The sequence below is a fragment of the Penaeus vannamei genome, chromosome 39 (assembly GCF_042767895.1).
Source record: "Penaeus vannamei isolate JL-2024 chromosome 39, ASM4276789v1, whole genome shotgun sequence".
NCBI classification, from domain to species: domain Eukaryota; kingdom Metazoa; phylum Arthropoda; class Malacostraca; order Decapoda; family Penaeidae; genus Penaeus; species Penaeus vannamei.
Window position 1 is genome coordinate 21,654,439 of NC_091587.1, and position 23,504 is coordinate 21,677,942.

Genomic DNA, 23,504 nt, shown 5'->3' on the forward strand with positions numbered 1-23,504 from the left:
TAAATAGAGCCAGTCAGTCGTTTGCATTTTCATATTTCAACAATAAAAAGTAGACAGATAAATCCGAGCCAACTCCAATGACAAAATATAATGAGCCAAGTTATGCTTCTAAGTAATAAATAAATAAATAAATATACAAATAAATAAAAAATCGAGACAAGTTTGCGCCACCAAGGATTACGGATTGTGTTGTAAACGATTAGGAACGGGCTATTCTCACATGATTCGAGTAATGGTCTCCCGCTTATGTAGATCATTTTGTTGAGGAAATGGACTTAAAAGTATTTATAGTATTTTTTGCGATTACTCCTCAATCTCCCTACAGACGAATTTCGGTAATCTGTTAGCCCGTATTGAATCACCCAACTATAAATGAATCATTAGCATAAATATGTTTACCATCAAAAAGCCCAAATAGTTATCAACCGGTAAAATCTGTACTACAGCAGACCTGTTACATTGATAACTAGACTTCGTACTCTTGATTTCTAGGAACTGGGCATGAGTTAATATCCAACAGCTATACAAATTGAATTTAGTCCCCATACCTGTAATTCTGAAAAAGGCACATGCTGGCACAGGGGCGTGTTTACATTTCCCAAGCAAGGCAAGTTAACTTAGGGAGAACTACCATGGATCCGATGCAGTTTCAGAGCTTATGAGGCCATATGAGAATGAATACTTGGGCATATTCTGTATTGAGGTCAGCATTACGCACTTAATCTCACTAGCTAGTTTTGTTTTATGAGCATATTGTTCAAGTAACCCGACATTAATCATAAGGATAATAGGCCCTAAACAGGAGCTTTTTAGGGCCTATGGTGGTGAACTGCTTCCAAAGTTGCAATATACGTTCCAGTTTTTATAGAATGTATAATTACTCTACCATTTTTCTGAGTGACAGTAATAGTGGGTGGCTGTTTTTAAAGTATACCTACTTTAATTAATTACTGTAAACAGACAACAATAATCAACTTGTCAAGTGTTGAAATTATCATATAAAGAATTGCATACCAAATACTGGTAGTTCATGGGTTAAATTAGAAATTATTTCAGAGCAAAGTGCTATTCTTTTACCCTTTAAGTATCATCATTGCCCATTATGGGCTGCTTTCCTGCTAATAATTTGTGGTTTTCTTTTTAGCATTATATAACCCAGTGGTTCCCAACTTTTTTTTTTTTTTTTTAGCGACCCCAATCATGCACCTCCAGACATGACCGCGACGTCTGTTCTACAATGCATGGGCTTATATTATATTATGTTTTTTTATATATATTATTCAATAAACAAATATTTCGATAAACAAAAATCCACAATTACCATTATGTTTTCTTTAGTTCGTTCCATCAGAATTCAGGGGATATTTCTTTCGACTGCACTTTAAATTATTGTGTAATAATCAAGCAAAATTTAGCCATTAGCTCTCGATCAGTATGTAAATAAGTATGTGCTGAAAACATCCCAAAATTCAGAATTGACCACGTCTGATATTTTGAGGTCTTGGCAGCCCAAGCACTGGGAAGGCTGGTATACCCATAAAGCAAATTAAAACATGCAAGGCTATATGATATGGTATAAACGGATATCATTTCGTTGTAATGTTCTATAAAGTGCTGGATAAAACTGAAAATTGATGTTTCACGTGGGGATCTTGAAAAGTATGGGGGATCTGTAAATCCATAGATTGTGTTAGCAAACGAGTTGTCTCAATTCATTTTTTTTTTTCATTTTTTTTAGAAGCACGTGTATGTGTTCAGCAGCCAAAAGACGAACTAGACGCTGCCACAAACCTCCATGCTATCGGTCATGCTACTAATAACAAATAAATATATTGGAAGTGGTGTGACTGTTGATATTCTGTTCTACGTATATCTTGAAACGCAAATACAAGGAAGGCAGACGTTAAAATGAAGCGTAGCCTCGACTTACAGGTTCCTACGTGCTAAGAATAGTTGGGCTAATAATCACTCGCTGCACCAAGAAGATTCGAACGCTAGGGACTCGAGCGACCATCGACCCCGCGAGCAAACCCTGGTTGACGGAAACATTAGTGAAGTTGAAGTAACGTATTAAGCGGAGATAAAACAGGCTTCCAAATATACTTTGTATGGATGCCTTCTCACGGTGGAATTGGCATAATGTCGCCACTTTTGCAAAAACAAAGAAAATAAAATAAAACGGTTATCAAAGGCTGACCTATGTTAGCTTTTGATGCAAGCCGAAATAACGTATAAGTACATAAATAAAAAAGGCAAATGATAAATGACTAAAACATATGAGTAACACCAATGCAAACAAGAACAACTATTTTCATACACTGAACAAGCAAGGCAAGCAACAAATACAAACGTGCGTACATGCATATTTATGAGTGTATAAATCGCTTTCGAAAAACAAGAAAAAAAAGGAGGGGGGGGGGGGAGAACTCATGAACTCATGCTTAGCTTGTTTTAGGATTTTGGAGATGGTATCAAGCTTCTTATACCTTTCCCTCGAACTTTTATTCAACACCAACCAAGATGAAATAAATTACCATTAATTCTAAACCTTGTATTATTCGGAGCGAAATATTTCTGTCGACCATTATTTGTCATTAGTTTCTAACGATATATATCAAAATGTGTGTGTGTGTATATATATATATATATATATATATATATATATATATATATATATATATAAGTAAATAAATAATAGACCGACTACCGAACCTCACTGTAAGGGTAAGTGGATCCCCATTTCTTCCCGGGGAGGGGGGGGGCTTAAAGAATTCACTCCTTCGCAAGTTACGTCCAAGTTACACCCACACAGAAATTTCTTTGTTATTTTGGCACAAAATTTTCAGTGAAACATTATGCTTTATCTATGTCTTTGGTCGGATAAAAAAGAAAAAAAAAAGTAACTCGATCTGTACAAGTATATCCTAAAATGCATTTTTTATGATTCCGTCGGTTCAGGTTGACAGCGTTGACTCTTATAACTTTATTTGCAAATTGTTACCGCTGTAAATTGATTTTCTTAAACCAGAGAAACCAAATTCACCCTTTACTACTTTAGCACAGGCATATCCGTATACTACCATACGCTTAGCATTATCTTTGTAATAAGCATTCCCAACGCACTGCACGCGAGTTCACCGAGTGCAGATAACTGAAGAGAAGCATACACATACTTTTGGTAATAATCAAACAGTCTTTCTGCCTATGCTAATAATATACAAGGCAGTATCTAATACCTAAACGAAACTATATTGCACAGAGCAAAAGATTTAGTTTGCAATAGTTTACCCTGCGGATCTACAATTTTCTAACACTGAAACTACTGAGTAACGATAACTTAAAAAAAAAAAAGATTGAATTTTAAAACTACTTCATCATAACCAAGATTATTATTCATCGAAAATAATGTCATACCTGTAATATCACCAGCACATATAATTATTACTTTGTCAATTATTGATTTATGACGTGTAAATAACGTAAATAACAAAGGACTGGAAAGATATGTAGTTTATCTTTCAAAGACTACTTATTAGCTTCCATTGCTGCTATTGCTACAAGTCTTCCCATGTGTTTACCCTCTTCTTTGCTTTGCCCTATCTGTGCCTGGGAAAGTTATATTTGAGTATCATTTTCCTCAAAAAGAAACGACTCCTAATTTAATGTTTATTTTTTCTCAATCATCTTAATTTAATTTGTATCCCTGTCAACAGGATGGGGTTTATAAGGATGATTGCTATTTTTATTGCAAGACTTGACTTAATAATATTGTGATATTTTACTTATATATATACATATATACTTTTTTAACAGCCAATAACTGATAAAGTTTCTCAAGCAACAAATTTTATACACTCTTTACAGTCTGTTTACTTTTTTTGTACTTTCCTGCCTCACCCCAAGACTATTATACAAACCAAGATATCTACACACCTATTATATTGTATACAAAAAACTTTGAAAGGTAATAAAAAACTGATTTATCAACATAAATTAATTTATTAAGACTTATTACAACACTAGATATATACAGATCATACCTGACACTACTAATGGATGGTAAAGTATGAATATGATGCAATTACAAAAATGGGAAATGGGACTTATGTACAAAAGTTCTTGGGCAGTTTGTGTATGTGTAGTCCTTGTCATGAAATTACACATCATGAACTATGTAAAGACTACAACAGGGGGAATTATACTAGCTTTTATTTATACATTTGTGGAAAATTACACTGTATATGGTACAAAAAAGCTGACGGACTTATAAACCCGTATATCAGGAGAAGTAATGGGGCTGTAGAATTTCATTAAATACCGGCACTTTTCCCCTCTACAAAACCACTCCCATAAAATCGACATATAGCACATACTTAGCAAAAAATCCTACTTAACAATACGATAAACTGCAACAAACTATAGCCTGCATAGCGACAACTGCTCTATATCACAGCACAGAGATAGAAAAATAATTTCTGTTTCTGCTGATCTGAATACTACCTTTACAATAATTACATTCTATGCAGGATAATTAAACTGAAAATATGCATCACTTCAAGTACACAGAAATGCAAAATTTAGTGGTTGTTTACTCCTTCTAACTTAGGTCTGATGCAAAAATAAATATTACTCACTCACTGTTGGCAAACCTATAATTCAAATTAATATTTATGCATCATTATTTGAAGGACTTGTACAAATTATTTTCAAATTCTAATATATTTTTTTTCTTTTTTGAAAAAAAGAATTTATTTTGTACATATTCAATTACCTAATAAAAGTAAATTGTTTATAACTTCACTCTTGAGATGGTTAAGACATAATTAGGAACAATTGAAGAAAGAGCATAATCTACATATGTAGAATAAACTATTTAGTTTCTTTCCCTAAAAATTAAATTACTTTACATTAAATCTGCATTTTGACTGATTTTTTCCCCACAGTAATCTTATTTAAACTCATATAATCTCATACATAATTCCAATGTCAATACAGAAAAGTTGTTAACAGTTTTTTTTACATGTAAATTTAGAGCTTTTGTATATTAATGCATAATTCATGTATGCACATACACTTGCATGCACACATTTACACACTCCAGTACACTCGTAATACATGAAAAAAACGTGCACAAACAGTTACTTTATATATTTACACACACAACACTGACTACAAAATTCAACCATTTTTATGTCATTTTCACCTTTTTAATTATAAGTGGCTTAAAATTTGATTGGTAATCATGACATTCCATTTTGGTATACCTTTCCGTAATTCCCATTACCACAGATCTCATTACGACCTCTTTATTCAATCAAAACTCTATTCAACACTGCATCCACTGAGATTAAACACTGTTTTCAGTGATAAGATCTGATATTGATATTTCTCATTATTAGAGAAAGCTGAGAAAAAAAAGAAAAGAAAAGATGCCTAAGAATCGAGGATGCTTCTGTACACCAAGGATGGTATTGGAGTACATACATCAACTATAGAACCTCAAGTGCCCTTCCTACAGTGGAAGCAATTTAACTACAACTAACTTTACGTTCATCTTCCCATTCCATACTCTCCTTGCTTAAAGTCAAGGATCTCACTTCATAGTCTAATCTCCTGAAACTTAGGCATGGCTAATTCAGTTCAATGGAAGAAATTCATCATTACTGTTGTACACTGGAGAACAGTACTAAGCAGGAAAATGTCACAGCCACAAGTCTGTCTGGTTCAAGACACTCAAAAACTGTAGGTTCTGGAGGATCTGTGGGATCTGAATGATGCATCTACAGTCATGGCCACTTCTATGGGCTCCGAGTGTCTTTTCTGTATATATATTTTATCTTTTATTGCACTATTAAAATAAAAATTTAAAGAACTTCCACAGCATCATATTTCTAAATTATGCAATGTTCTGCTAATGATTTCTTTATATAATTATAAAAAAAGAAGTATATCATGAATAGGCACTAGTCAATCAAGACTTTCACAATGTGAGAATACCATTATGACAAGACTGTTCAGTGTCTTTCACATGATGCATTTCCAAAGTCTTGTGTGCCCACTCAACGGTTTTCTCCCACTTATGAACCCTTTGTCAAAATGTCATTTTGCTCTTGTCGCTTGGTTTTAGATATACACTAGACATCCAGATGGTGGCACATGCAACCAACACTGGCAGCCTTTGGTCCCTCTGGATGCAGTAATTTCTTATATGCTATTCAATCATTGTCTTCAAGTGATGAGATTCTGGGTCTGTTCAGCCTCTGGGTCTTCTGGCGTCGAGAGGCTGCGGTTACTACTTGTACTTTCTCGGTCCTCCACTGCTCCTGTAGACCAGACCTCTGTTAACTCCCCTACCTTAAACTCTCTCTACATACTAATAGAACTGGAACATTCCTCTCGCTAACTAATAATTCAGATAATACATATATAGCAATGAAAATTCTATTACAATTATGTACAAGAATAATTTTTTATGTAGAGCCAAGCAATATAAGATACATATATGAAACACATGTATGCAAAGTTATTGTTATTAGCATTATTCCAATAACTAATTATCTCTCTTTCATTGTAGTGATCTATAAATATATACAAACAATTACATGTATATACATGTATATAAATAAAACATGTTTTAAGGTAAATACTAAACTAAAGGGTTGCATTTTTAGCAAAGCAGAAGTTAGTGTTACTAGTTTTGCAGAAGAGGTTTATAATCACCAAACACGGTCAAGGATTCTTCACAAAACAGCAGGGTGTAAAAGTCCTTTGTGTTAAATTCCTGTAGTTTGCAATAGTGTTGGACATGCATTAATATATATATACACAAGCAGATGTAGGGCAGGTATAAAAAAATCAGAGACAGCATATAGACACTTTCACCAAATTGTAGTAGGCTACAAGCATTAGTAGAAAAACTCAGATGGATGTTAAAGTAAGATCATTGATGTGTTATATATACAAGAAACCCAAAACCATGCAGATAATTATACCACTTTGTCTTTCAATCTGATTGCACTTTTCTTCATCTTGTACAATCATTAAAAATCTGATACATCACATACAGATGTAAAAAAACACACACACACACACACACACACACACACACACACACACACACACGCACACACGCACGCACGCACACACGCACGCACACACGCACACACGCACGCACACACACACACGCACACACACACACGCACACACACACACGCACACACACACACACACACACGCACACACACACACACGCACACACACACACGCACACACACACACACACGCACACACACACACGCACACACACACACGCACACACCACACTTCCATTTCTAACACTTTTGCCATTTTGCACAATCTTTTGCATAATAAAGTATAAACTTTCTTTTTCCCTTCTATCACTCCTCCAAAAATGCAGAGGATAGAACATAGTATTTAAACTTCACATATAAAAGATATACAGTGGTTTACAAAAAAACAGTAACTGCCCCCCTCCCTCATTAAAAAAAGCATTCAACAAACGAGAATCAATAACACCACAAAGCAAGAAATGTGATTGATGCATGTCAGATAAATCATCATCAGAATCACATTTTTTGATTCTGACATATGTGATATGTATCAATTACATGTTTCGTGTTATGTACTTATTAATCCTGATGTATACTTTTTTCTGTACTTTTACAATGCATTCTGTCCACTTAAACTAACACCAGATGCAACAGAATTAGATCAGGGATGGAAGACCAGGCAAGAGAGAAGGGAAAAACCATGAACATTCAAGAAACAAATGATGACAAAAATTAGTAGGGGCCAAACCAAAATTGGGCAGACAATGAAATTCACCCCGAACCAACCTCCATGTAAAGGAATAAATTCCTGGCAGTTGGGATAATACTTAAACTCTGCCAATACAGAGAGAAAAAAACAGGATCAGTCTGAGATAAAGAATCTTCATCTACGCCCTGAATGTACGAAAGAAAATAACAAGAATAAGGAAAAAAAACAGTGTCAAACGTTTTATACCAGAATGACTTAAAGAGATTATTACTTTTTTTCCAATGTGCCTAGAAAAACTGATTTTCCATCCAAGAACACAAATCATACTTTGTAATCCTGGTTCTTCAAAATATCTGAATTCATCCTGGTCCCTGGTAGAAAACTAGAAGTGTATACATAATGTACAAGTTTCCTGTATTTCTAAACTTTCATCGGAGCTCTCATATAAGGATCTAAGATCATTAAAAAATTATATCCACACACTTAACCACATTTCATGCCTTCAATACACCAAAAATACAATTACAGATATTCCTGAAATCACTCTTCAGATCATCTCATGCATTTCATACACATACATACACAGACTTTATTTTATATTCGCTATATATAAAATATATATAGAAACATCTAGAACATGCATCATGTCAAACTTAAAGACAAATAATAATTAGGTTCATAAATGAAGAAGTTTAGCACCATCACCTTGATTGGTAACTTATCATGCAGATGCTGTATAAATTCTACATCAGCAGGAATCAAAATCTACCTGTGTCAGCAGGAATCATGATATCTAAAAGCATTCAGGAAAAGAATCTAATCATGCATCAGTAACACTAAAAGAAATCCCGTTCTTACAATCCATTGCAACAGCAAAAAAAGAAGGGAAGAGAGGAGAGAGCAGAAAAATGGGCAAATTTTTTCTTACCTGCAATGATCTGGTCACACTTCTCCTTATCTTTCCGAATGAAGCAAGAGTTCAAGAAGAAGAAGATAGCACCAAGTATGTTGATGACAGCGCACAGGAACATAGAGTACTGCAGTGCCTGTAATAAACAAAAAAAGACCAAAGCAATTAATAAAACCATTTTAATGTACAATTTCCCTTCAAAGCATAAACAAAGTATTATATTGTGACAAGCAAATGTACAAATTCTAAACAAATTTCTCATTAAATACCTTGAACTTCACATAGTCATCAACTTCAGGCGCTGCAGTAGTGGTGATGGTGGCCTCTGTAGAGTTGAAATAATCTAGTGTTGTGGTGGATGGAGGCTCCATAGTGGTATTTGTGGTAGTGTTGCGAGGGGTAATATATGGCTGCAATGATTCTGCAACCTAGAAAGAGGTGGGAAGAAACCATATTATATATATATACTACTACTACTACTACTGAAAACCATTCTTTTGCTCCATTACACTTTTTGCTCTTTTCCCTTTTTTTCATCATCAGTATCTTCTACATAGAAATATTCTGATACTCACAACACCTATGAGATATGGACTGCCAGCATCTCCTAACGCATGCGAGAACAAAATCTGGAATGCTTCTGCCGAGGATCTCCTTGTGGGAATCACAATATACTGAAAAAGTAAAAACAAATAGCTAACCAAATTATACATGGCTGACAAGTTCTACCAATTTACTCACATGCTTACATGATATAAAGTCTTGTTCTGAATTCAAATTACAAAACCAAGATCTACAGTAATATGTTCATAAACATTCCTCTCCTTTTTCATTGCCTTAACATCAAAATTTACTTGATGTACTTCTGGTCTTCAAAGCTATTTGGTAATTTATTACTATAGACAGTCAGCAATAAAACTATTACACAGTGAGTGGAGTATACATAACCCATCCATCAGTACTCATAATATCAATACTGGCACAAATTCTTTATAATAGGATTCAAAGAAAAAAGGACAATATTGAAAATTATCAGAATCATCAGCAATGTTCACACTAAATCTTGGGCTATAATAGTCATACTTTATCTTACAACTAGTAAACAAACGATACTAACCAGGACAATGTCTGATACAACGGCCCAGTTGAGGTTGAGGAAGACTTGTCCGAAGAACACCACAACATAGGAGACAACTGTGTTGAATTCAGCCAAGACCATCGCGCCAATGATGAGCGGGACTGAGATGAGGAGCCCCACGCCACACACCAATGGGTCAGCGAATGGGAATCTAAATGGAAAAGTTGAAAAGCACTAATTATAAATGCTTAAGTTCTGCCCCTTGGAAGCAAACAGATAGAAAGTAAACTGAGATGTATTATGCTACTGACATACATCTTGTCATTCAAAGGGCTATGTATGTGAGTATTCACTTTATTGTGGAAGTATGAGAAGAATGTCAGGGGGGGAAAAAAAATAATAAATAAATAAATAAATAAAATAAATTTAATATCAAAATCTTTTGTGTATTTTGTTTCCTGCCCTGCGCTAGTATTCGAGTACATTCATGTAGACATGAGTACAATATATATATATACATATAAATACATGAATATAGTATTTGTGTATATATACACACACACCAATATGCATTCAAGCATACGCATGTGCATGTTTGCCGATATGAACCCATGCTTCAGTATATGTATGTATGTATGTATGTATGCATACATATGTATGTATGTATGCATACATATGTATGTATGTATGCATACATATGTATGTATGTATGCATACATATGTATGTATGTATGCATACATATGTATGTATGTATGCATACATATGTATGTATGTATGCATGCATGTATGTATGTATGTATGTATGTATGTATGTATATATATATATATATATATATATATATATATATATATATATATATATATATATATATATATATATATATATATATATATATATATATATATATATATATATATATATATATATATATATATATATATATATATATATATATATATATATATTATATATATATATATATATATATATATATATATAAATGCACAAAATCCAAAAAGAAGAGGAAGGTATCTTTACTTGATTCGGAGTTTCTGGCCAGTGAAGGATCCGAGCGGGACACCAATCAAACCAGCAGTCATGGCAATGGCTCCAAATACAAAGGCAACACTGGAAAGAAGAGACTGGTTACAAATCTGAATTCAAACACCATGGACTATGAGAGTCAATTCCTAATTCCTAAAATAGAAGTTAAAACGCTTCTCATTACTGTTTTATCAAAGCAATTTGATAGTAATCTAACGGAGAAACACAAAAACAACAAAAAGCAAATGACAGAAGAAAACTCACTCATTCTCCTTGGCATTGGGATGATCTTGGATTCTGACCCCGAGCTCAGTGAAGAATGGACCCCACCACGCTAAGGCCCCAGCAACAAACGTCACACAGGTGAAGGCCAGGGTTGACAGGATAAAGCTCTTGCTGCGAGATAAGAAAAAGAAGGACTATGTCTTTTATTCTTTTACAGATGCATGATTTTTTTTGTTCCTGAATACTTATATTCAGAACTACTGAAGGTAATTGGATGACCAAAAGTTGTCTTAATCAGTCTCCACATCCTAGACTAATGTACATTTTTTTCTTTTCTATGCACAATATTACTAATCTGCTTCTTCTCATTTCTGATATTTCAACTAGTTTGTCATGAATTCTACATCCAATATATCTATTTCATTTAAATTTCAATTAGCTACTAATTATCCAAATTAGCAATTCATCACACTAAAATCACCAATACTTCCTGGGAGATATTCTGAACATGTCAGTATTCAGCATTATAATACAACCACTTTATCTGCTGTTATAAACCATGCACTCAATCTCTTAGCCATTCAACACCATCCAGTTCCCAGTCCATCTTTCCACCTCCCAATGACCTAATCCCCATTAATCCTTCCCCTCAAAAAAACACAAAAAATCCCAGGGAAACCCACTTGGTGAAGAGATATCCGAGATCCTCTAGGAAGGAGGTGGACTGGAGGTGCTGGCCTCCTTCGCTCTCTCCTCGAGGGGGCTCCTCCAGGCAACACAAGATCAGGAACAGGGCCAGGAAGCCCATGACTGGAGTCACCCTTAGACCCCAACGCCACGCTTCCGACCCGTGGCTGTCTAACAGGAGGTTGGTCACTTCAGCACCAATGATGTAGCCCAAACCACTGTAAAGAAAAATAGAGGTTTTAGTTATCAGGTTTAAGAAATCAATTAATGATTACCACATCAAATGGCAATTAAGTACCATGTGGGACTGTTTGATTTTCAAATTTGCTAAAGTCAGCATATTTCTTCCTATATTTGACAAATATGGGAAGAACTTTGCTGACAGAAAGAGAAAGAAGTGTATGCAGTAACACCCAATACTTTTTTAACCCCCTTTGATACACCTGCTCAACACCCCTCCTCTCCTTGTCCTCCTCCTCACCTTCCAACAGGGATAGCGAAGTAGAAAACTGCCAACATCTTCGATCTCAAGTCCTTCACAAAGAGATCGGAGATGATTGTTGGTGCTATGGTTGAGTAGCTTGCCTCCCCCACACCCACAAAACAACGGAACAGGAGGAACAGCAGGTAGTTCTGTCAAGGGAGAAAGATGGAATAAGTGAATAGTTATATCCAAAAGTAATCTTTTATTTTTTATTTACTCTACCACAAAAACACACTTCCAAGGACTGAAAGATGCTTGCTTGTCCAATATAAAAACGTAACCTAAATGACTCTTTAATTCTCTCATTTTTGACAAGTTTGCACATTCTATACTTATAAAATATGAACACAATTGTACAGGATGAAAAGAAAAAAGTTACATTGACATCAGAAGTCCTATAAATGTGTGTTAATAACAGAAATGGAAAGGAGGATGAGGAAAAACTGGAAGAAAAAGGGAGAGGAAAAAGAGCAAAAGAAAAAGTAGAATAGAAAAAAGAAAAAGGAAAAAAATAAAGAACATAAAACAGAAGACAATTACAATGAAGACAACTAAGACAAGGAAGAAAAACATTATTGACCACGTGAGCCTCCAGAACCCAACTCTCCTCCATCGCCTGCCACCCATAAAGCCTATGTGGTCATGGCTTAACCCAAAGAACATAGGCTGTATCGACACCACAGCTGGCTCGGTGATAACAATCAATTTGGGGCAGTGAGTGGCTTAACAGGCTTCAAGTGGTCCTACAATGCATATGCTGCACCAAACAACCACATGGGCAACAAGTGGCTCTTCCTGGGTAATTACAGGCCTAATTCCTTCCATCTATGTGAAACTGGACTCAGGCCTTTCATAAAAATAATTAATTTCTGGCCTATGGTTTCTCAATTGAGTTGTAGTGACCTGGTCTCAGCACAGTAGCCAAGTGCAGCAGGTAGAATTAAAATGGTAGGTAAGTATAGAAGATGGACTGGAAACAGTAGATAAATACAGTAGGAACAGGTGGATCGAAAGTAGACAGGTACATTAGGAGGACTAAAATGTAGCTAAAAACAGTAGATGGAGTGAAAAGTAGACAAGTACAGGACAGGAAGTGGACTAAAAATGGTAGATAGCAGATGGGCTAGAAACCATAGATAAATCAAGGAAGATTAAAGGTAGGAGACATGTACAGCAAGTAGACAAAAGGTAGACAAGTAAAGCAGGTAAACAAAATATTTAGTAAACAAATAACAGCCAGTTGAATAAGTATAAAAATCCAACAAGTGAAAAAAAAAACTACTCATAAAAAAACAAAATATAAAAATAAATAAAAAATAAAAAAATAAAACACACAAAAAAAACCATCGAAATTGGCACTTACCGGCATGAACGACCCCACCAGCGTCGCCAGGCACCAGAAGAAGATACCGACGGCCATGAGGTACTTCCTGGAGAACCGGTCGCCCAGGTAGCCGAAGACAGGAGCCATGATCATATACACGAGCACGAACGCCGTTTGCAGTAGCCCCGACTGCGACTCGGTCATGTGGAAGGTGTTCGTGATGTCGGTCAAGATGCCTGTCAAGGGAGGAAATAAGAGTTATTATTTATGGTGGCGATGGTGAATTTTGGGAATTTATGGTGGTAATGGTAACTGAATAATGGGAATTTTGGGAGTTTAAGGTGATGATTGTGATTGCAGATGGAGAGGATTTTGGATCTTTATTGTTACAGTGTTTTGTGGTTACGTGATTATAGAGGTTCACAATTAAGTTCTTATAATGGAGGCAATTGTTATTGCAAAGTGAAACTTTGGATTTTTTATGATGATTCTGATTGTAGACATGATATTCTGGATAAAAAAATAAAAAAATAAAAACTGGTACATATATTTCATGGCCATTGAGAATCTGATATCACTTTGACAGCAGCTACATTTGAGGGCCACTGATTCCCATCTGACCATTGAAATTATAGGGATTATAATAAAGAAGAAGAAGAAGAAAGAAAAATCCTGAAATCTAATGGCCTATCTTGCTACGAATTTCTTCCTGGGACAAGCAGAATTTGCCCCGATTATTGCTATTACGATCATTATCATTCTAAAATTATACATCATTATTATATCACTTCCATCCTATCTTGAGAAACAATGCTACCTCTAATTCATTATTTTTCTTCAATTTTTTTCTATAAAACAATAGCAGTAGCATTTTGCTTATCTTTACGTGCCTTCACTTAATGAATGATTCTCGAAAGATGCGTAATATCTGCTGTAGGACGGGGGATGTATAACAAAAATCTTGAAATTAAGGCTTTTAAAAGTAAAGTGTAAATAATAGTGGGAAAATGAATGATTTTGAGGACCGGAAAAAAAACGATATATATGTGCATATCGATATATAGACGCAACGATACAAAATATCACCCACTCCCCATCCAAAGAATACGAAAAAAAAAAAAAAAAAACATTTTCCTACAAACTGACACACGCACACACAAGATGCCGACGTTACAAGCCATCTGTCATAATGCATCGCATGTCTGCATGACCGCACAGCTAACAAGCATTATTTTACACGCTAAGCCAAGAGGGAAGAGAGAGAGAGGGAGGAGGAGGGGAGGGGGGAGTGATCACTTTACGACAACCACTCGAGGCGGCAAAGCAAGGAGTAAATCTCCAGCGGGCACAGCTGTGTCTTCTGCAACGGCACAGCGTCTTGTTGCTAGCATTGTGGGAGAAGGAAGATGTGGGAGAAGGAAGATGGGGAGAAGGAAGATGGGAAGAACGGAGGAGGAAGAGAGGAATGAGAGATAAGGAAGAAAGAGAAGAGACAAATAAAAGGAGAGAGAGACAATGGGAAGGGGAAAAGAAGCTAAAGGAAAAAGGAAAAAGAACAAAAAAGAGAAAATTTGAGAATTTACGAATTGGGTAAAACACTTTCAGCGCGTTCATTTCCTAAAGATCCAAAGATATAACAAAATAATAATCTAACAATGATAATACAAAAATAATAATAATCTAATAATGATAATACAAACTACAACAAAAATAATGACCTACAATCAGTTAACATACAGCCAACACATGCACGCACGAACACGAACGTTTACTAACCACACAACTACTCATGCGCGCACATACAAACAAACAAACACGCACATACATTCTACGAAGCAAAAATTACCACCGCTACCCTGCCCTCCTTCCCTTCCCCCCCCTCCCTACCGCTACCCTGCCCTCCTTCCCTTCCCTTCCCCTCCCTACCGCTACCCTGCCCTCCTTCCCTTCCCTTCCCCTCCCTACCCCTACCATGCTCTCCTTCCCTTCCCTTCCCCTCCCTACCGCTACCCTGCCCTCCTTCCCTTCCCTTCCCCTCCCTACCGCTACCCTGCCCTCCTTCCCTTCCCTTCCCCTCCCTACCGCTACCCTGCCCTCCTTCTCTTCCCTTCCCCTCCCTACCGCTACCCTGCCCCCCTTCCCTTCCCTTCCCCTCCCTACCGCTACCCTGCCCTCCTTCCCTTCCCTTCCCCTCCCTACCCCTACCATGCTCTCCTTCCCTTCCCCTCCCTCCTACATCAGTCAGGAATTCCAACTCGACACTTTTTTTCTTAAAGCCACTTGCCCTCGTCTTTACCCCTTGACCTTGTGCGGCCGACGCGCCTCCTGTTATGCCATTACAGTGTTGATGGACTATCTTCTCTCTCCCTCTCTTTCTTCTTTCTTTCTTTATCTCCTCTCTAACTATCCTCTCTCCTTCACTCTTTCTCTCATCTTCATTATCCTTTCTTCTGTCTCTTTCTCCCTCTCACTTCTATATTTTCCATCTCTCTCTCCTCCCCCCTCTCCCCCTGTCTATTCATCTCTATCTCTCTCTGTATTCATCTTCTCCATCTCTCTTTCTCTTTTCCTTCCTCCTCTCACTCGCTCTCCTTTCTCCGCCTTTCCTCTCCCTCTCCCTCTCCCTCTCCCCCCCCCCTCTCTCTCTCTCCTCTATCCCCTTTCCTCCTCCTCTCTCTCCTCTCTCCCCTTTCCTCCTCCTCCTCTCTCTCTCTCTCTCTCTCCTCTCTCCCCTTTCCTCCTCCTCCTCCTCCTCCTCCTCCTCTCTCTCTCTCTCCTCTCTCCCCTTTCCTCCTCCTCCTCTCTCTCTCTCCTCTATCGCATTTCCTCCAGTCTCCCTCTCCTCTCCCCCCTTTCCTTCTGTCTCTCTCTCCTCTCCCCCGAGACTTTCCTCCTGTCTCTCTCTTTCTCTCCTCTCTCCCCTTTTCCTCCTATCTCTCTCCCTCTCCCCCCTTTTCCCCCGTCTATCCACCTCCCCCATCTCTCCCCTCTTCCCCCCCCCCTCCTGTCTCAAGTCGCCAATGTGCTGGCTGGGGCGGCAGTGATTGTAAAATAAGATCATTGTTTTCATTTTATCATTTACTGTGAAAACTTTGGCTCTGCGATGCGGTCGAATTCGTTGAGGTTGTAAAATCAATTCGCCAAGTACGCAATCACACAGGTTGTGTTGTAAACTGTGTGTGTGTGTGTGTGTGTGTGTGTGTGTGTGTGTGTGTGTGTGTGTGCGTGTGCGTGTGCGTGTGCGTGTGTGTGTGTGTGCGCGCGCGCGCGTGTGTATGTGTGTATTTGCAGGCATATGTAACCATACAGTATATGTATAATAGAAAAAAAATAATAATTACATAATATATAAATACAAGCAATGCTGACTTTGTTATATTCTAGACCTTCCTGAATGCAATTCTATCAGCAGCCCTTGGAAATTAAGTCAGAAGTTATTCACAATTGTGCAAGGCTTGCTCTACCCTCTCATAAAATTTTACCGTATTTGGGCAAAGGCGCGCAAATGCACACACACACGCACGCACACTTATTTGGAAATACATGTATATATGTATATTTCTCGACACATCTGTGTTCGTGTGCCGCACATACACATGCGTGTGCGAGCGAGCGAGAGCGAGAGAGAGAGAGATGGATAAAGAGAATATAAAATGGCTTACATAATCCTATCCTTATCAGATACGAGATAACGAACTTCGTGTGCTTTCCAGTACGACGAGGAACCGCCGAACGTATATACTCAAAATGACGCCTCTCTTTACAAGGAGGTGGAGTTCTCTCTCTCACTTTTATGCTCGCTCTCTCTCTCTCTCTACTTTTTATGCTCGCTGTCTCTCTCTCTCTACTTTTTATGCTCGCTGTCTCTCTCTCTCTCTACTTTTATGCTCGCTCTCTCTCTCTCTCTTCTTTTATGCTCGCTGTCTCTCTCTCTCTCTCTCTCTCTACTTTTATGCTCGCTGTCTCTCTCTCTCTCTCTACTTTTATGCTCGCTGTCTCTCTCTCTCTCTCTACTTTTATGCTCGCTGTGTCTCTCCCTCTCTCTACTTTTATGCTCGCTGTCTCTCCCTCTCTCTACTTTTATGCTCGCTGTCTCTCCCTCTCTCTTACTTTTATGCTCGCTCTCTCTCTCTCTCTCTCTCTCTACTTTTATGCTCGCTGTCTCTCCCTCTCTCTACTTTTATGCTCGCTGTCTCTCTCTCTCTCTCTACTTTTATGCTCGCTGTCTCTCTCTCTCTCTCTCTACTTTTATGCTCGCTGTGTCTCTCCCTCTCTCTACTTTTATGCTCGCTCTCTCTCTCTCTCTCTACTTTTATGCTCGCTCTCTCTCTCTCTCTCTCTACTTTTACGCTCGCTCCCTCTCTCTCTCTCTTCTTCTATGCTCGCTGTCTCTCTCTCTCTCTACTTTTATGCTCGCTGTCTCTCCCTCTCTCTACTTTTATGCTCGCTGTCTCTCTCTCTCTCTCTACTTTTATGCTCGCTGTCTCTCTCTCTCTCTACTTTTATGCTCGCTGTCTCTCTCTCTCTCTCTCTCTACTTTTATGCTCGCTGTCTCTCTCTCTACTTTTATGCTCGCTGTCTCTCTCTCTACTTTTATGCTCGCTGTCTCTCTCTTACTTTTATGCTCGCTGTCTCTCTCTCTACTTTTATGCTCGCTGTGTCTCTCCCTCTCTCTACTTTTATGCTCGCTGTCTCTCTCTCTCTCTCTACTTTTATGCTCTCTCTCTCTCTACTTTTATGCTCTCTCTCTCTCTACTTTTATGCTCTCTCTCTCTCTACTTTTATGCTCGCTGTCTCTCTCTCTACTTTTATGCTCTCTCTCTCTCTACTTTTATGCTCTCTCTCTCTCTACTTTTATGCTCTCTCTCTCTCTACTTTTATGCTCGCTGTCTCTCTACTTTTATGCTCGCTGTCTCTCTACTTTTATGCTCGCTGTCTCTCTACTTTTATGCTCGCTGTCTCTCTACTTTTATGCTCGCTGTCTCTCTCTCTATCTCTACTTTTATGCTCTCTCTCTCTACTTTTATGCTCTCTTCTTCTACTTTTATGCTCTCTTCTTCTACTTTTATGCTCTCTCTCTCTCTCTCTCTCTCCATATCTATCGCTCTACCTATCTATCAACCGTTTACCAAATATAACGGTCTTAAGAGCATCATAACCCCCCCCCCCTCTCTCTCTCTCTCTTTCGACCACATACTTTCCCCTTTGTCATCGCTGATCATAACAATCTCTTCAGTGAGACAATCGCTCTATCAAAAACGCGCATACACATATACAAACACAAACAAACAAACAAACAAACACATACGCGCACACACAAACATAAACACAAACACAGACACAGACATAATCACAGACACAGACACAATCACAGACACAGATACAATCACAGACACAGACATAATCACAGACACAGACACAATCACAGACACAGATACAATCACAGACACAGACACAATCACAGACACGGACACACGCGCTCACGCTTACGCTCACACACACTCACACTCACACTCACACACACAAAGATAATGAAAAATGCCAAATCCGGGACAACGCCCACGAAATGCCACAATGGGCGCCGAAGTCACTTGACACCCCCGCCCTCACGCCCGCACCAGCCCGAGGTGTCGAATCATCAGAAAGAGTCCGTGCAGAAAGAGAAACTGATACGGCGATGTTGAATAATTTAAGCGGTTACTAAGACTTCTCTATAAGAGTCACGTGATTTGACACTTTTAAAACTCGTCTTCTTATTAAGTGATAATAAAATACAATAAAAAAAAACTATTATAACCATGATAACATACAGTAAAAATAAATAAAATATTAATAAAAACTATAATAACCATAAAAATCACATACAGTAAAAAATAAAAATGATTAAAATATGTTATCGTGACCATGGATAACACTGAAATACGCTAAAAAAAAAGAAGAAGAAAAAAAAAAAAAAGTCTGAATATCACACGGTTCGCCAGACCGCATTTCCATAGAGAAATGATCGCCAAAATTCCCCTCATTTTACGCAAAGGTTACGTGCTGGCGATCAGGGGTCACTTGGAAGAAGAAGAAGAAGAAGTGGAAGAAGAAGAAGAGGAAGAAGAGGAAGAAGAGGAAGAGGAAGAGGAAGAGGAAGAGGAAGAAGAGGAAGAGGAAGAAGAAGAGGAAGAAGAAGAAGAAGAAGAAGAAGAAGAGGAGGAGGAGGAGGAGGAGGAGGAGGAGGAGGAGGAGGAAGAAAAAAAAATCAAGAAAGAAAAATATATGAAAGAAAAACAGCGAATATCAAAAGTTTGCAATAAATCTTAATTTCAAATATATGCGTCGTTATGTACCCGGCTGTATTCATCTGCGGGTGTATAAAGAAAATACTTTTTCACACTATTACATAATGTGCAATTGACTTTCAACTGAGTAAAGAGGGTTACACATGAAACCAAACAGGGCCGCGATGAGAGAGAGAGAGAGAGAGAGAGAGAGAGAGAGAGAGAGAGAGAGAGAGAGAGAGAGAGAGAGAGAGAGAGAGAGAGAGAGAGAGAGAGAGGAGAGAGAAGAGAGAGAGAGAGAGAGAGAAAGAGAGAAAGAGAGAAAGAGAGAAAGAGAGAAAGAGAGAAAGAGAGAAAGAGAGAAAGAGAAAGAAAGAGAGAAAGAGAGAAAGAGAGAAAGAGAAAGAAAATATAGAGAATAGAAAACAAAACAAAACAAAAAGTCTTGCTCATAAACATGTCAACACGCGGGAACAAACAAAAAAACTCATTCTTCCCTACCAAAATGGCAAAAAAACCACGCCCATTCGCGAATAGGGAGCAACACCATAGAAGGAGCAACGAGAGGGGAGGCCTGGCCCGGTTGAATCGCTTAGCAGAACCACCTAGTGGACGATAGTGAAAGTTACCAGCTGGAGGTCACTATACACCGGGGTCGAGAGAGGGAGGGAGGGAGGGAGGGAGAAGGTGTTACAGACAGATAGATAGATAGACAGATAGCTGGGTAAATGGATAGATGGGTAAATGGATAGATAGACAGATATGTAAATGGACAGATAGATATAGATTGATAGGTAAATGGATAGATAGACAAAAATAGAGGGAGGGGGAGGAGGGTGTTGCGGATAGACAGAAAGGCAAATGGATAGACAGACAAAATGGAAAATAAAGAGAGAAGGGAGGAAGCGTGAGATGACCAGAAACAGGGACGAGAGGAATACAAAAAAAAAAAAAAATAATAAAAAAAAAAAAAAAAAATAAATAAATAAATAATAATAATAATAATAAAATAAAAAAATAAAATAAAAGCAGTACATGTAATGAGGAGAGTCAAGAAAAAAAATTAAGACAAGATCAAGCCAACTCAGTCGCCAAACGGACCCAATGAAGAGGTATCGAAGTCACGTGGTGGTCGCTTACTAGGTCACAAGGTACGGCAGTTGGTGGAGAGAGAGGGAGAGGGAGAGAGGGAGAGAGAAGGAGAGAGAAGGAGAGAGAAGGAGAGAGAGGGAGAGAGAGGGAGAGAGAAGGAGAGAGAGGGAGAGAGAAAGGGAGAGAGAAGGAGAGAGAGGAGGAGAGAGAAGGAAAGAGAAGGAGAGAGAGGAGGAAAGAGAAGGAGAGAGAGGAGGAGAGAGAGGGAGAGAGAAGAGAGACAGGAGAGAAGGAGAGACGAGGGAGAGAGAAGAGAGAGACAGGGAGAGAGAAGGAGAGACAGGAGAGAAAGGAGAGCAGAGAAGGAAGGAGAGACAGGGAGAGAGAAGGAGAGACAGGGAGCAGAGAGGAAACAGGAAGGAGAAGGAGAGACAGGGAGAGAGAAGGAGAGACAGGGAGAGAGAAGGAGAGACAGGGGAGAGAGAAGGAGAAGAGGAGGAGGAGGAGGAGAGAAGAAAAATGAAGAAAGGAGGAAGGGGAAGAAGAGAAAAGAGAGGAGAGAGAGAAGGAAAAGGAGAAGGCGGCGAAGTACACGAGGAAGACAGCGAAGAAGAAAGAGAAAACGAAAAAGAAAAAAAGAAAATAAGCAGTAGTAGGAGACGAAGGATAAAAAGGAAGGACAAAAATGTAATTGAAGAAGAAAGGAGGAAGGGGAAGAAGAGAAAAGAGAAGAGAAGAGAGATGGAAAAGGAGAAGGCGTGGAAGTACACGAGGAAGACAGCGAAGAAGAAAGAGAAGACGAAAAAGAAAAAAGAAAAATAAGCAGTAGTAGGAGAAGAAGGAGACGAAGGATAAAAAGGAAGGACAAAAACGTAATTGAAAAACGCTTTGTCTTCGTAGACCTCATCCCGCGTGTCTATTTATCGAGAACAAACGTGGAAATACACATAAAACAAATTAAAAACCAAGAAGGAATGCACATAAAATGTAATAAGAGTAAGGGGGAAATACACATAAAATAGAGTAAAAATAAGTGGAAATACACACAAATTAGCATAAAAGTAAGCGGGAAATACGCATAAAATAGAGTAAAAATAAGTAGAAATATACACACTCGAATAAAAGCAAGTGGGAAATAAAATGGAAATCCAATACAGTTCCACGTTGCACTCTGCCATCAGGTGTCTGTCCACACGCACCATTTAACTTCAAACACACGCGCACACACACACACACTTACACGCACACACACACACACATGTACACACACACACACACATGTACACACACACACACACACATGTACACACACACACACACACATGTACACACACACACACACACATGTACACACACACACACACATGTACACACACACACACACATGTACACACACACACACACATGTACACACACACACACACATGTACACACACATGCACAGACACACATGTACACACACATGCACAGACACACATGCACACACACATGCACAGACACACAGCCATGTACACACACATGCACAGATACACATGTGCACACACATGCACAGACACACATGTGCACACACATGCACAGACACACATGTACACACACACACACACATGTACACACACACACACACATGTACACACACACACACACACACACATGTGTACACACACACACACAGTTGAAAGTAATACAAACAGTGATAAATTACTATGTCAAAATAATATAGTTTCCCAAACAGAATTATTGAATCGTGGAACAGTCTCCCCAATCAAAGTAGTGTGTACCAAAAACTGTGCATCAATTTAAAAAGTTATATGATAATTTAAATATAGCACACGGGACCACCTGAGCACACATGTACACACACACTAGGTAACAACACACATGTACACACACACACACACACACATGTACACACACACACACACACACATGTACACACACACACACACACACATGTACACACACACACACACATGTACACACAGTTGAAAGTAAAAAGAGGTGATAAAGATGTCAAAAAATATAGTTTCCCAAACAAATTATTGAATCGTGGAACAGTCTCCCCACTCAAGTAGTGTGTGCACAAAAACTGTGCATCCAATTTAAAAAGTTATATGATAATTTCACTCACTCACTCACTCACTCACTCACTCACTCACTCACTCACTCACTCACTCACTCACTCACTCACTCACACTCACTCACTCACTCACTCACTCACTCACTCACTCACTCACTCACTCACTCACTCTATCTTTCTATTGCGTGGTTATGAACAATATATAAATACGAGAGGCAGAAAAAGAAAAGATAAAAAGCTAAAAACAAAATATAAAAGAGAGGAAATTTAAAAAGAAGGTCAAGAGAGAGTGTGAATAACAAGAGAAAAACAGGGTTTTATGAAGAAGGCAATTTTATATGCTGAATGTTATGCATGTGCGGGCGTAGGAGGGACGGAGGGGTAGACAAAGGGGGAAGAGGAGGAGGAGGAGGAGGAGGAGGAGGAGGAGGAGGAGGAGGAGGAGGAGGAGGAGGAGGAAGAATGAAAAATAACAACAATATTAGAGGGAAAGGGAGAGAGGAGGGAGGGGGGAAGAGGATAAGAGTGGGGAGAGT

General features: G+C 38.4%; 1 protein-coding gene across 2 annotated transcripts in view; it reads right to left on the reverse strand.

The window, feature by feature from the left end:
• Nucleotides 1-23,504, reverse strand: part of spin (Protein spinster) — a 100,204-nt gene that overhangs the window by 4,225 nt on the left and 72,475 nt on the right. The window contains exons 2-11 of one of the 2 annotated variants that reach the window (XM_070117010.1): nucleotides 13,573-13,769; nucleotides 12,207-12,358; nucleotides 11,722-11,943; nucleotides 11,078-11,209; nucleotides 10,808-10,897; nucleotides 9,807-9,978; nucleotides 9,265-9,363; nucleotides 8,959-9,117; nucleotides 8,708-8,825; nucleotides 3,980-6,323 (exon numbers count right to left, since the gene is read on the reverse strand). In XM_070117010.1, coding sequence (XP_069973111.1) covers nucleotides 6,229-6,323; nucleotides 8,708-8,825; nucleotides 8,959-9,117; nucleotides 9,265-9,363; nucleotides 9,807-9,978; nucleotides 10,808-10,897; nucleotides 11,078-11,209; nucleotides 11,722-11,943; nucleotides 12,207-12,358; nucleotides 13,573-13,769 — 1,436 coding nt within the window. In that variant the 3' untranslated portion in view covers nucleotides 3,980-6,228. Of the gene's footprint in view, nucleotides 1-3,979; nucleotides 6,324-8,707; nucleotides 8,826-8,958; nucleotides 9,118-9,264; nucleotides 9,364-9,806; nucleotides 9,979-10,807; nucleotides 10,898-11,077; nucleotides 11,210-11,721; nucleotides 11,944-12,206; nucleotides 12,359-13,572; nucleotides 13,770-23,504 lie in introns of those variants that run through there. The other variant, XM_070117009.1, reaches the window with a different exon arrangement.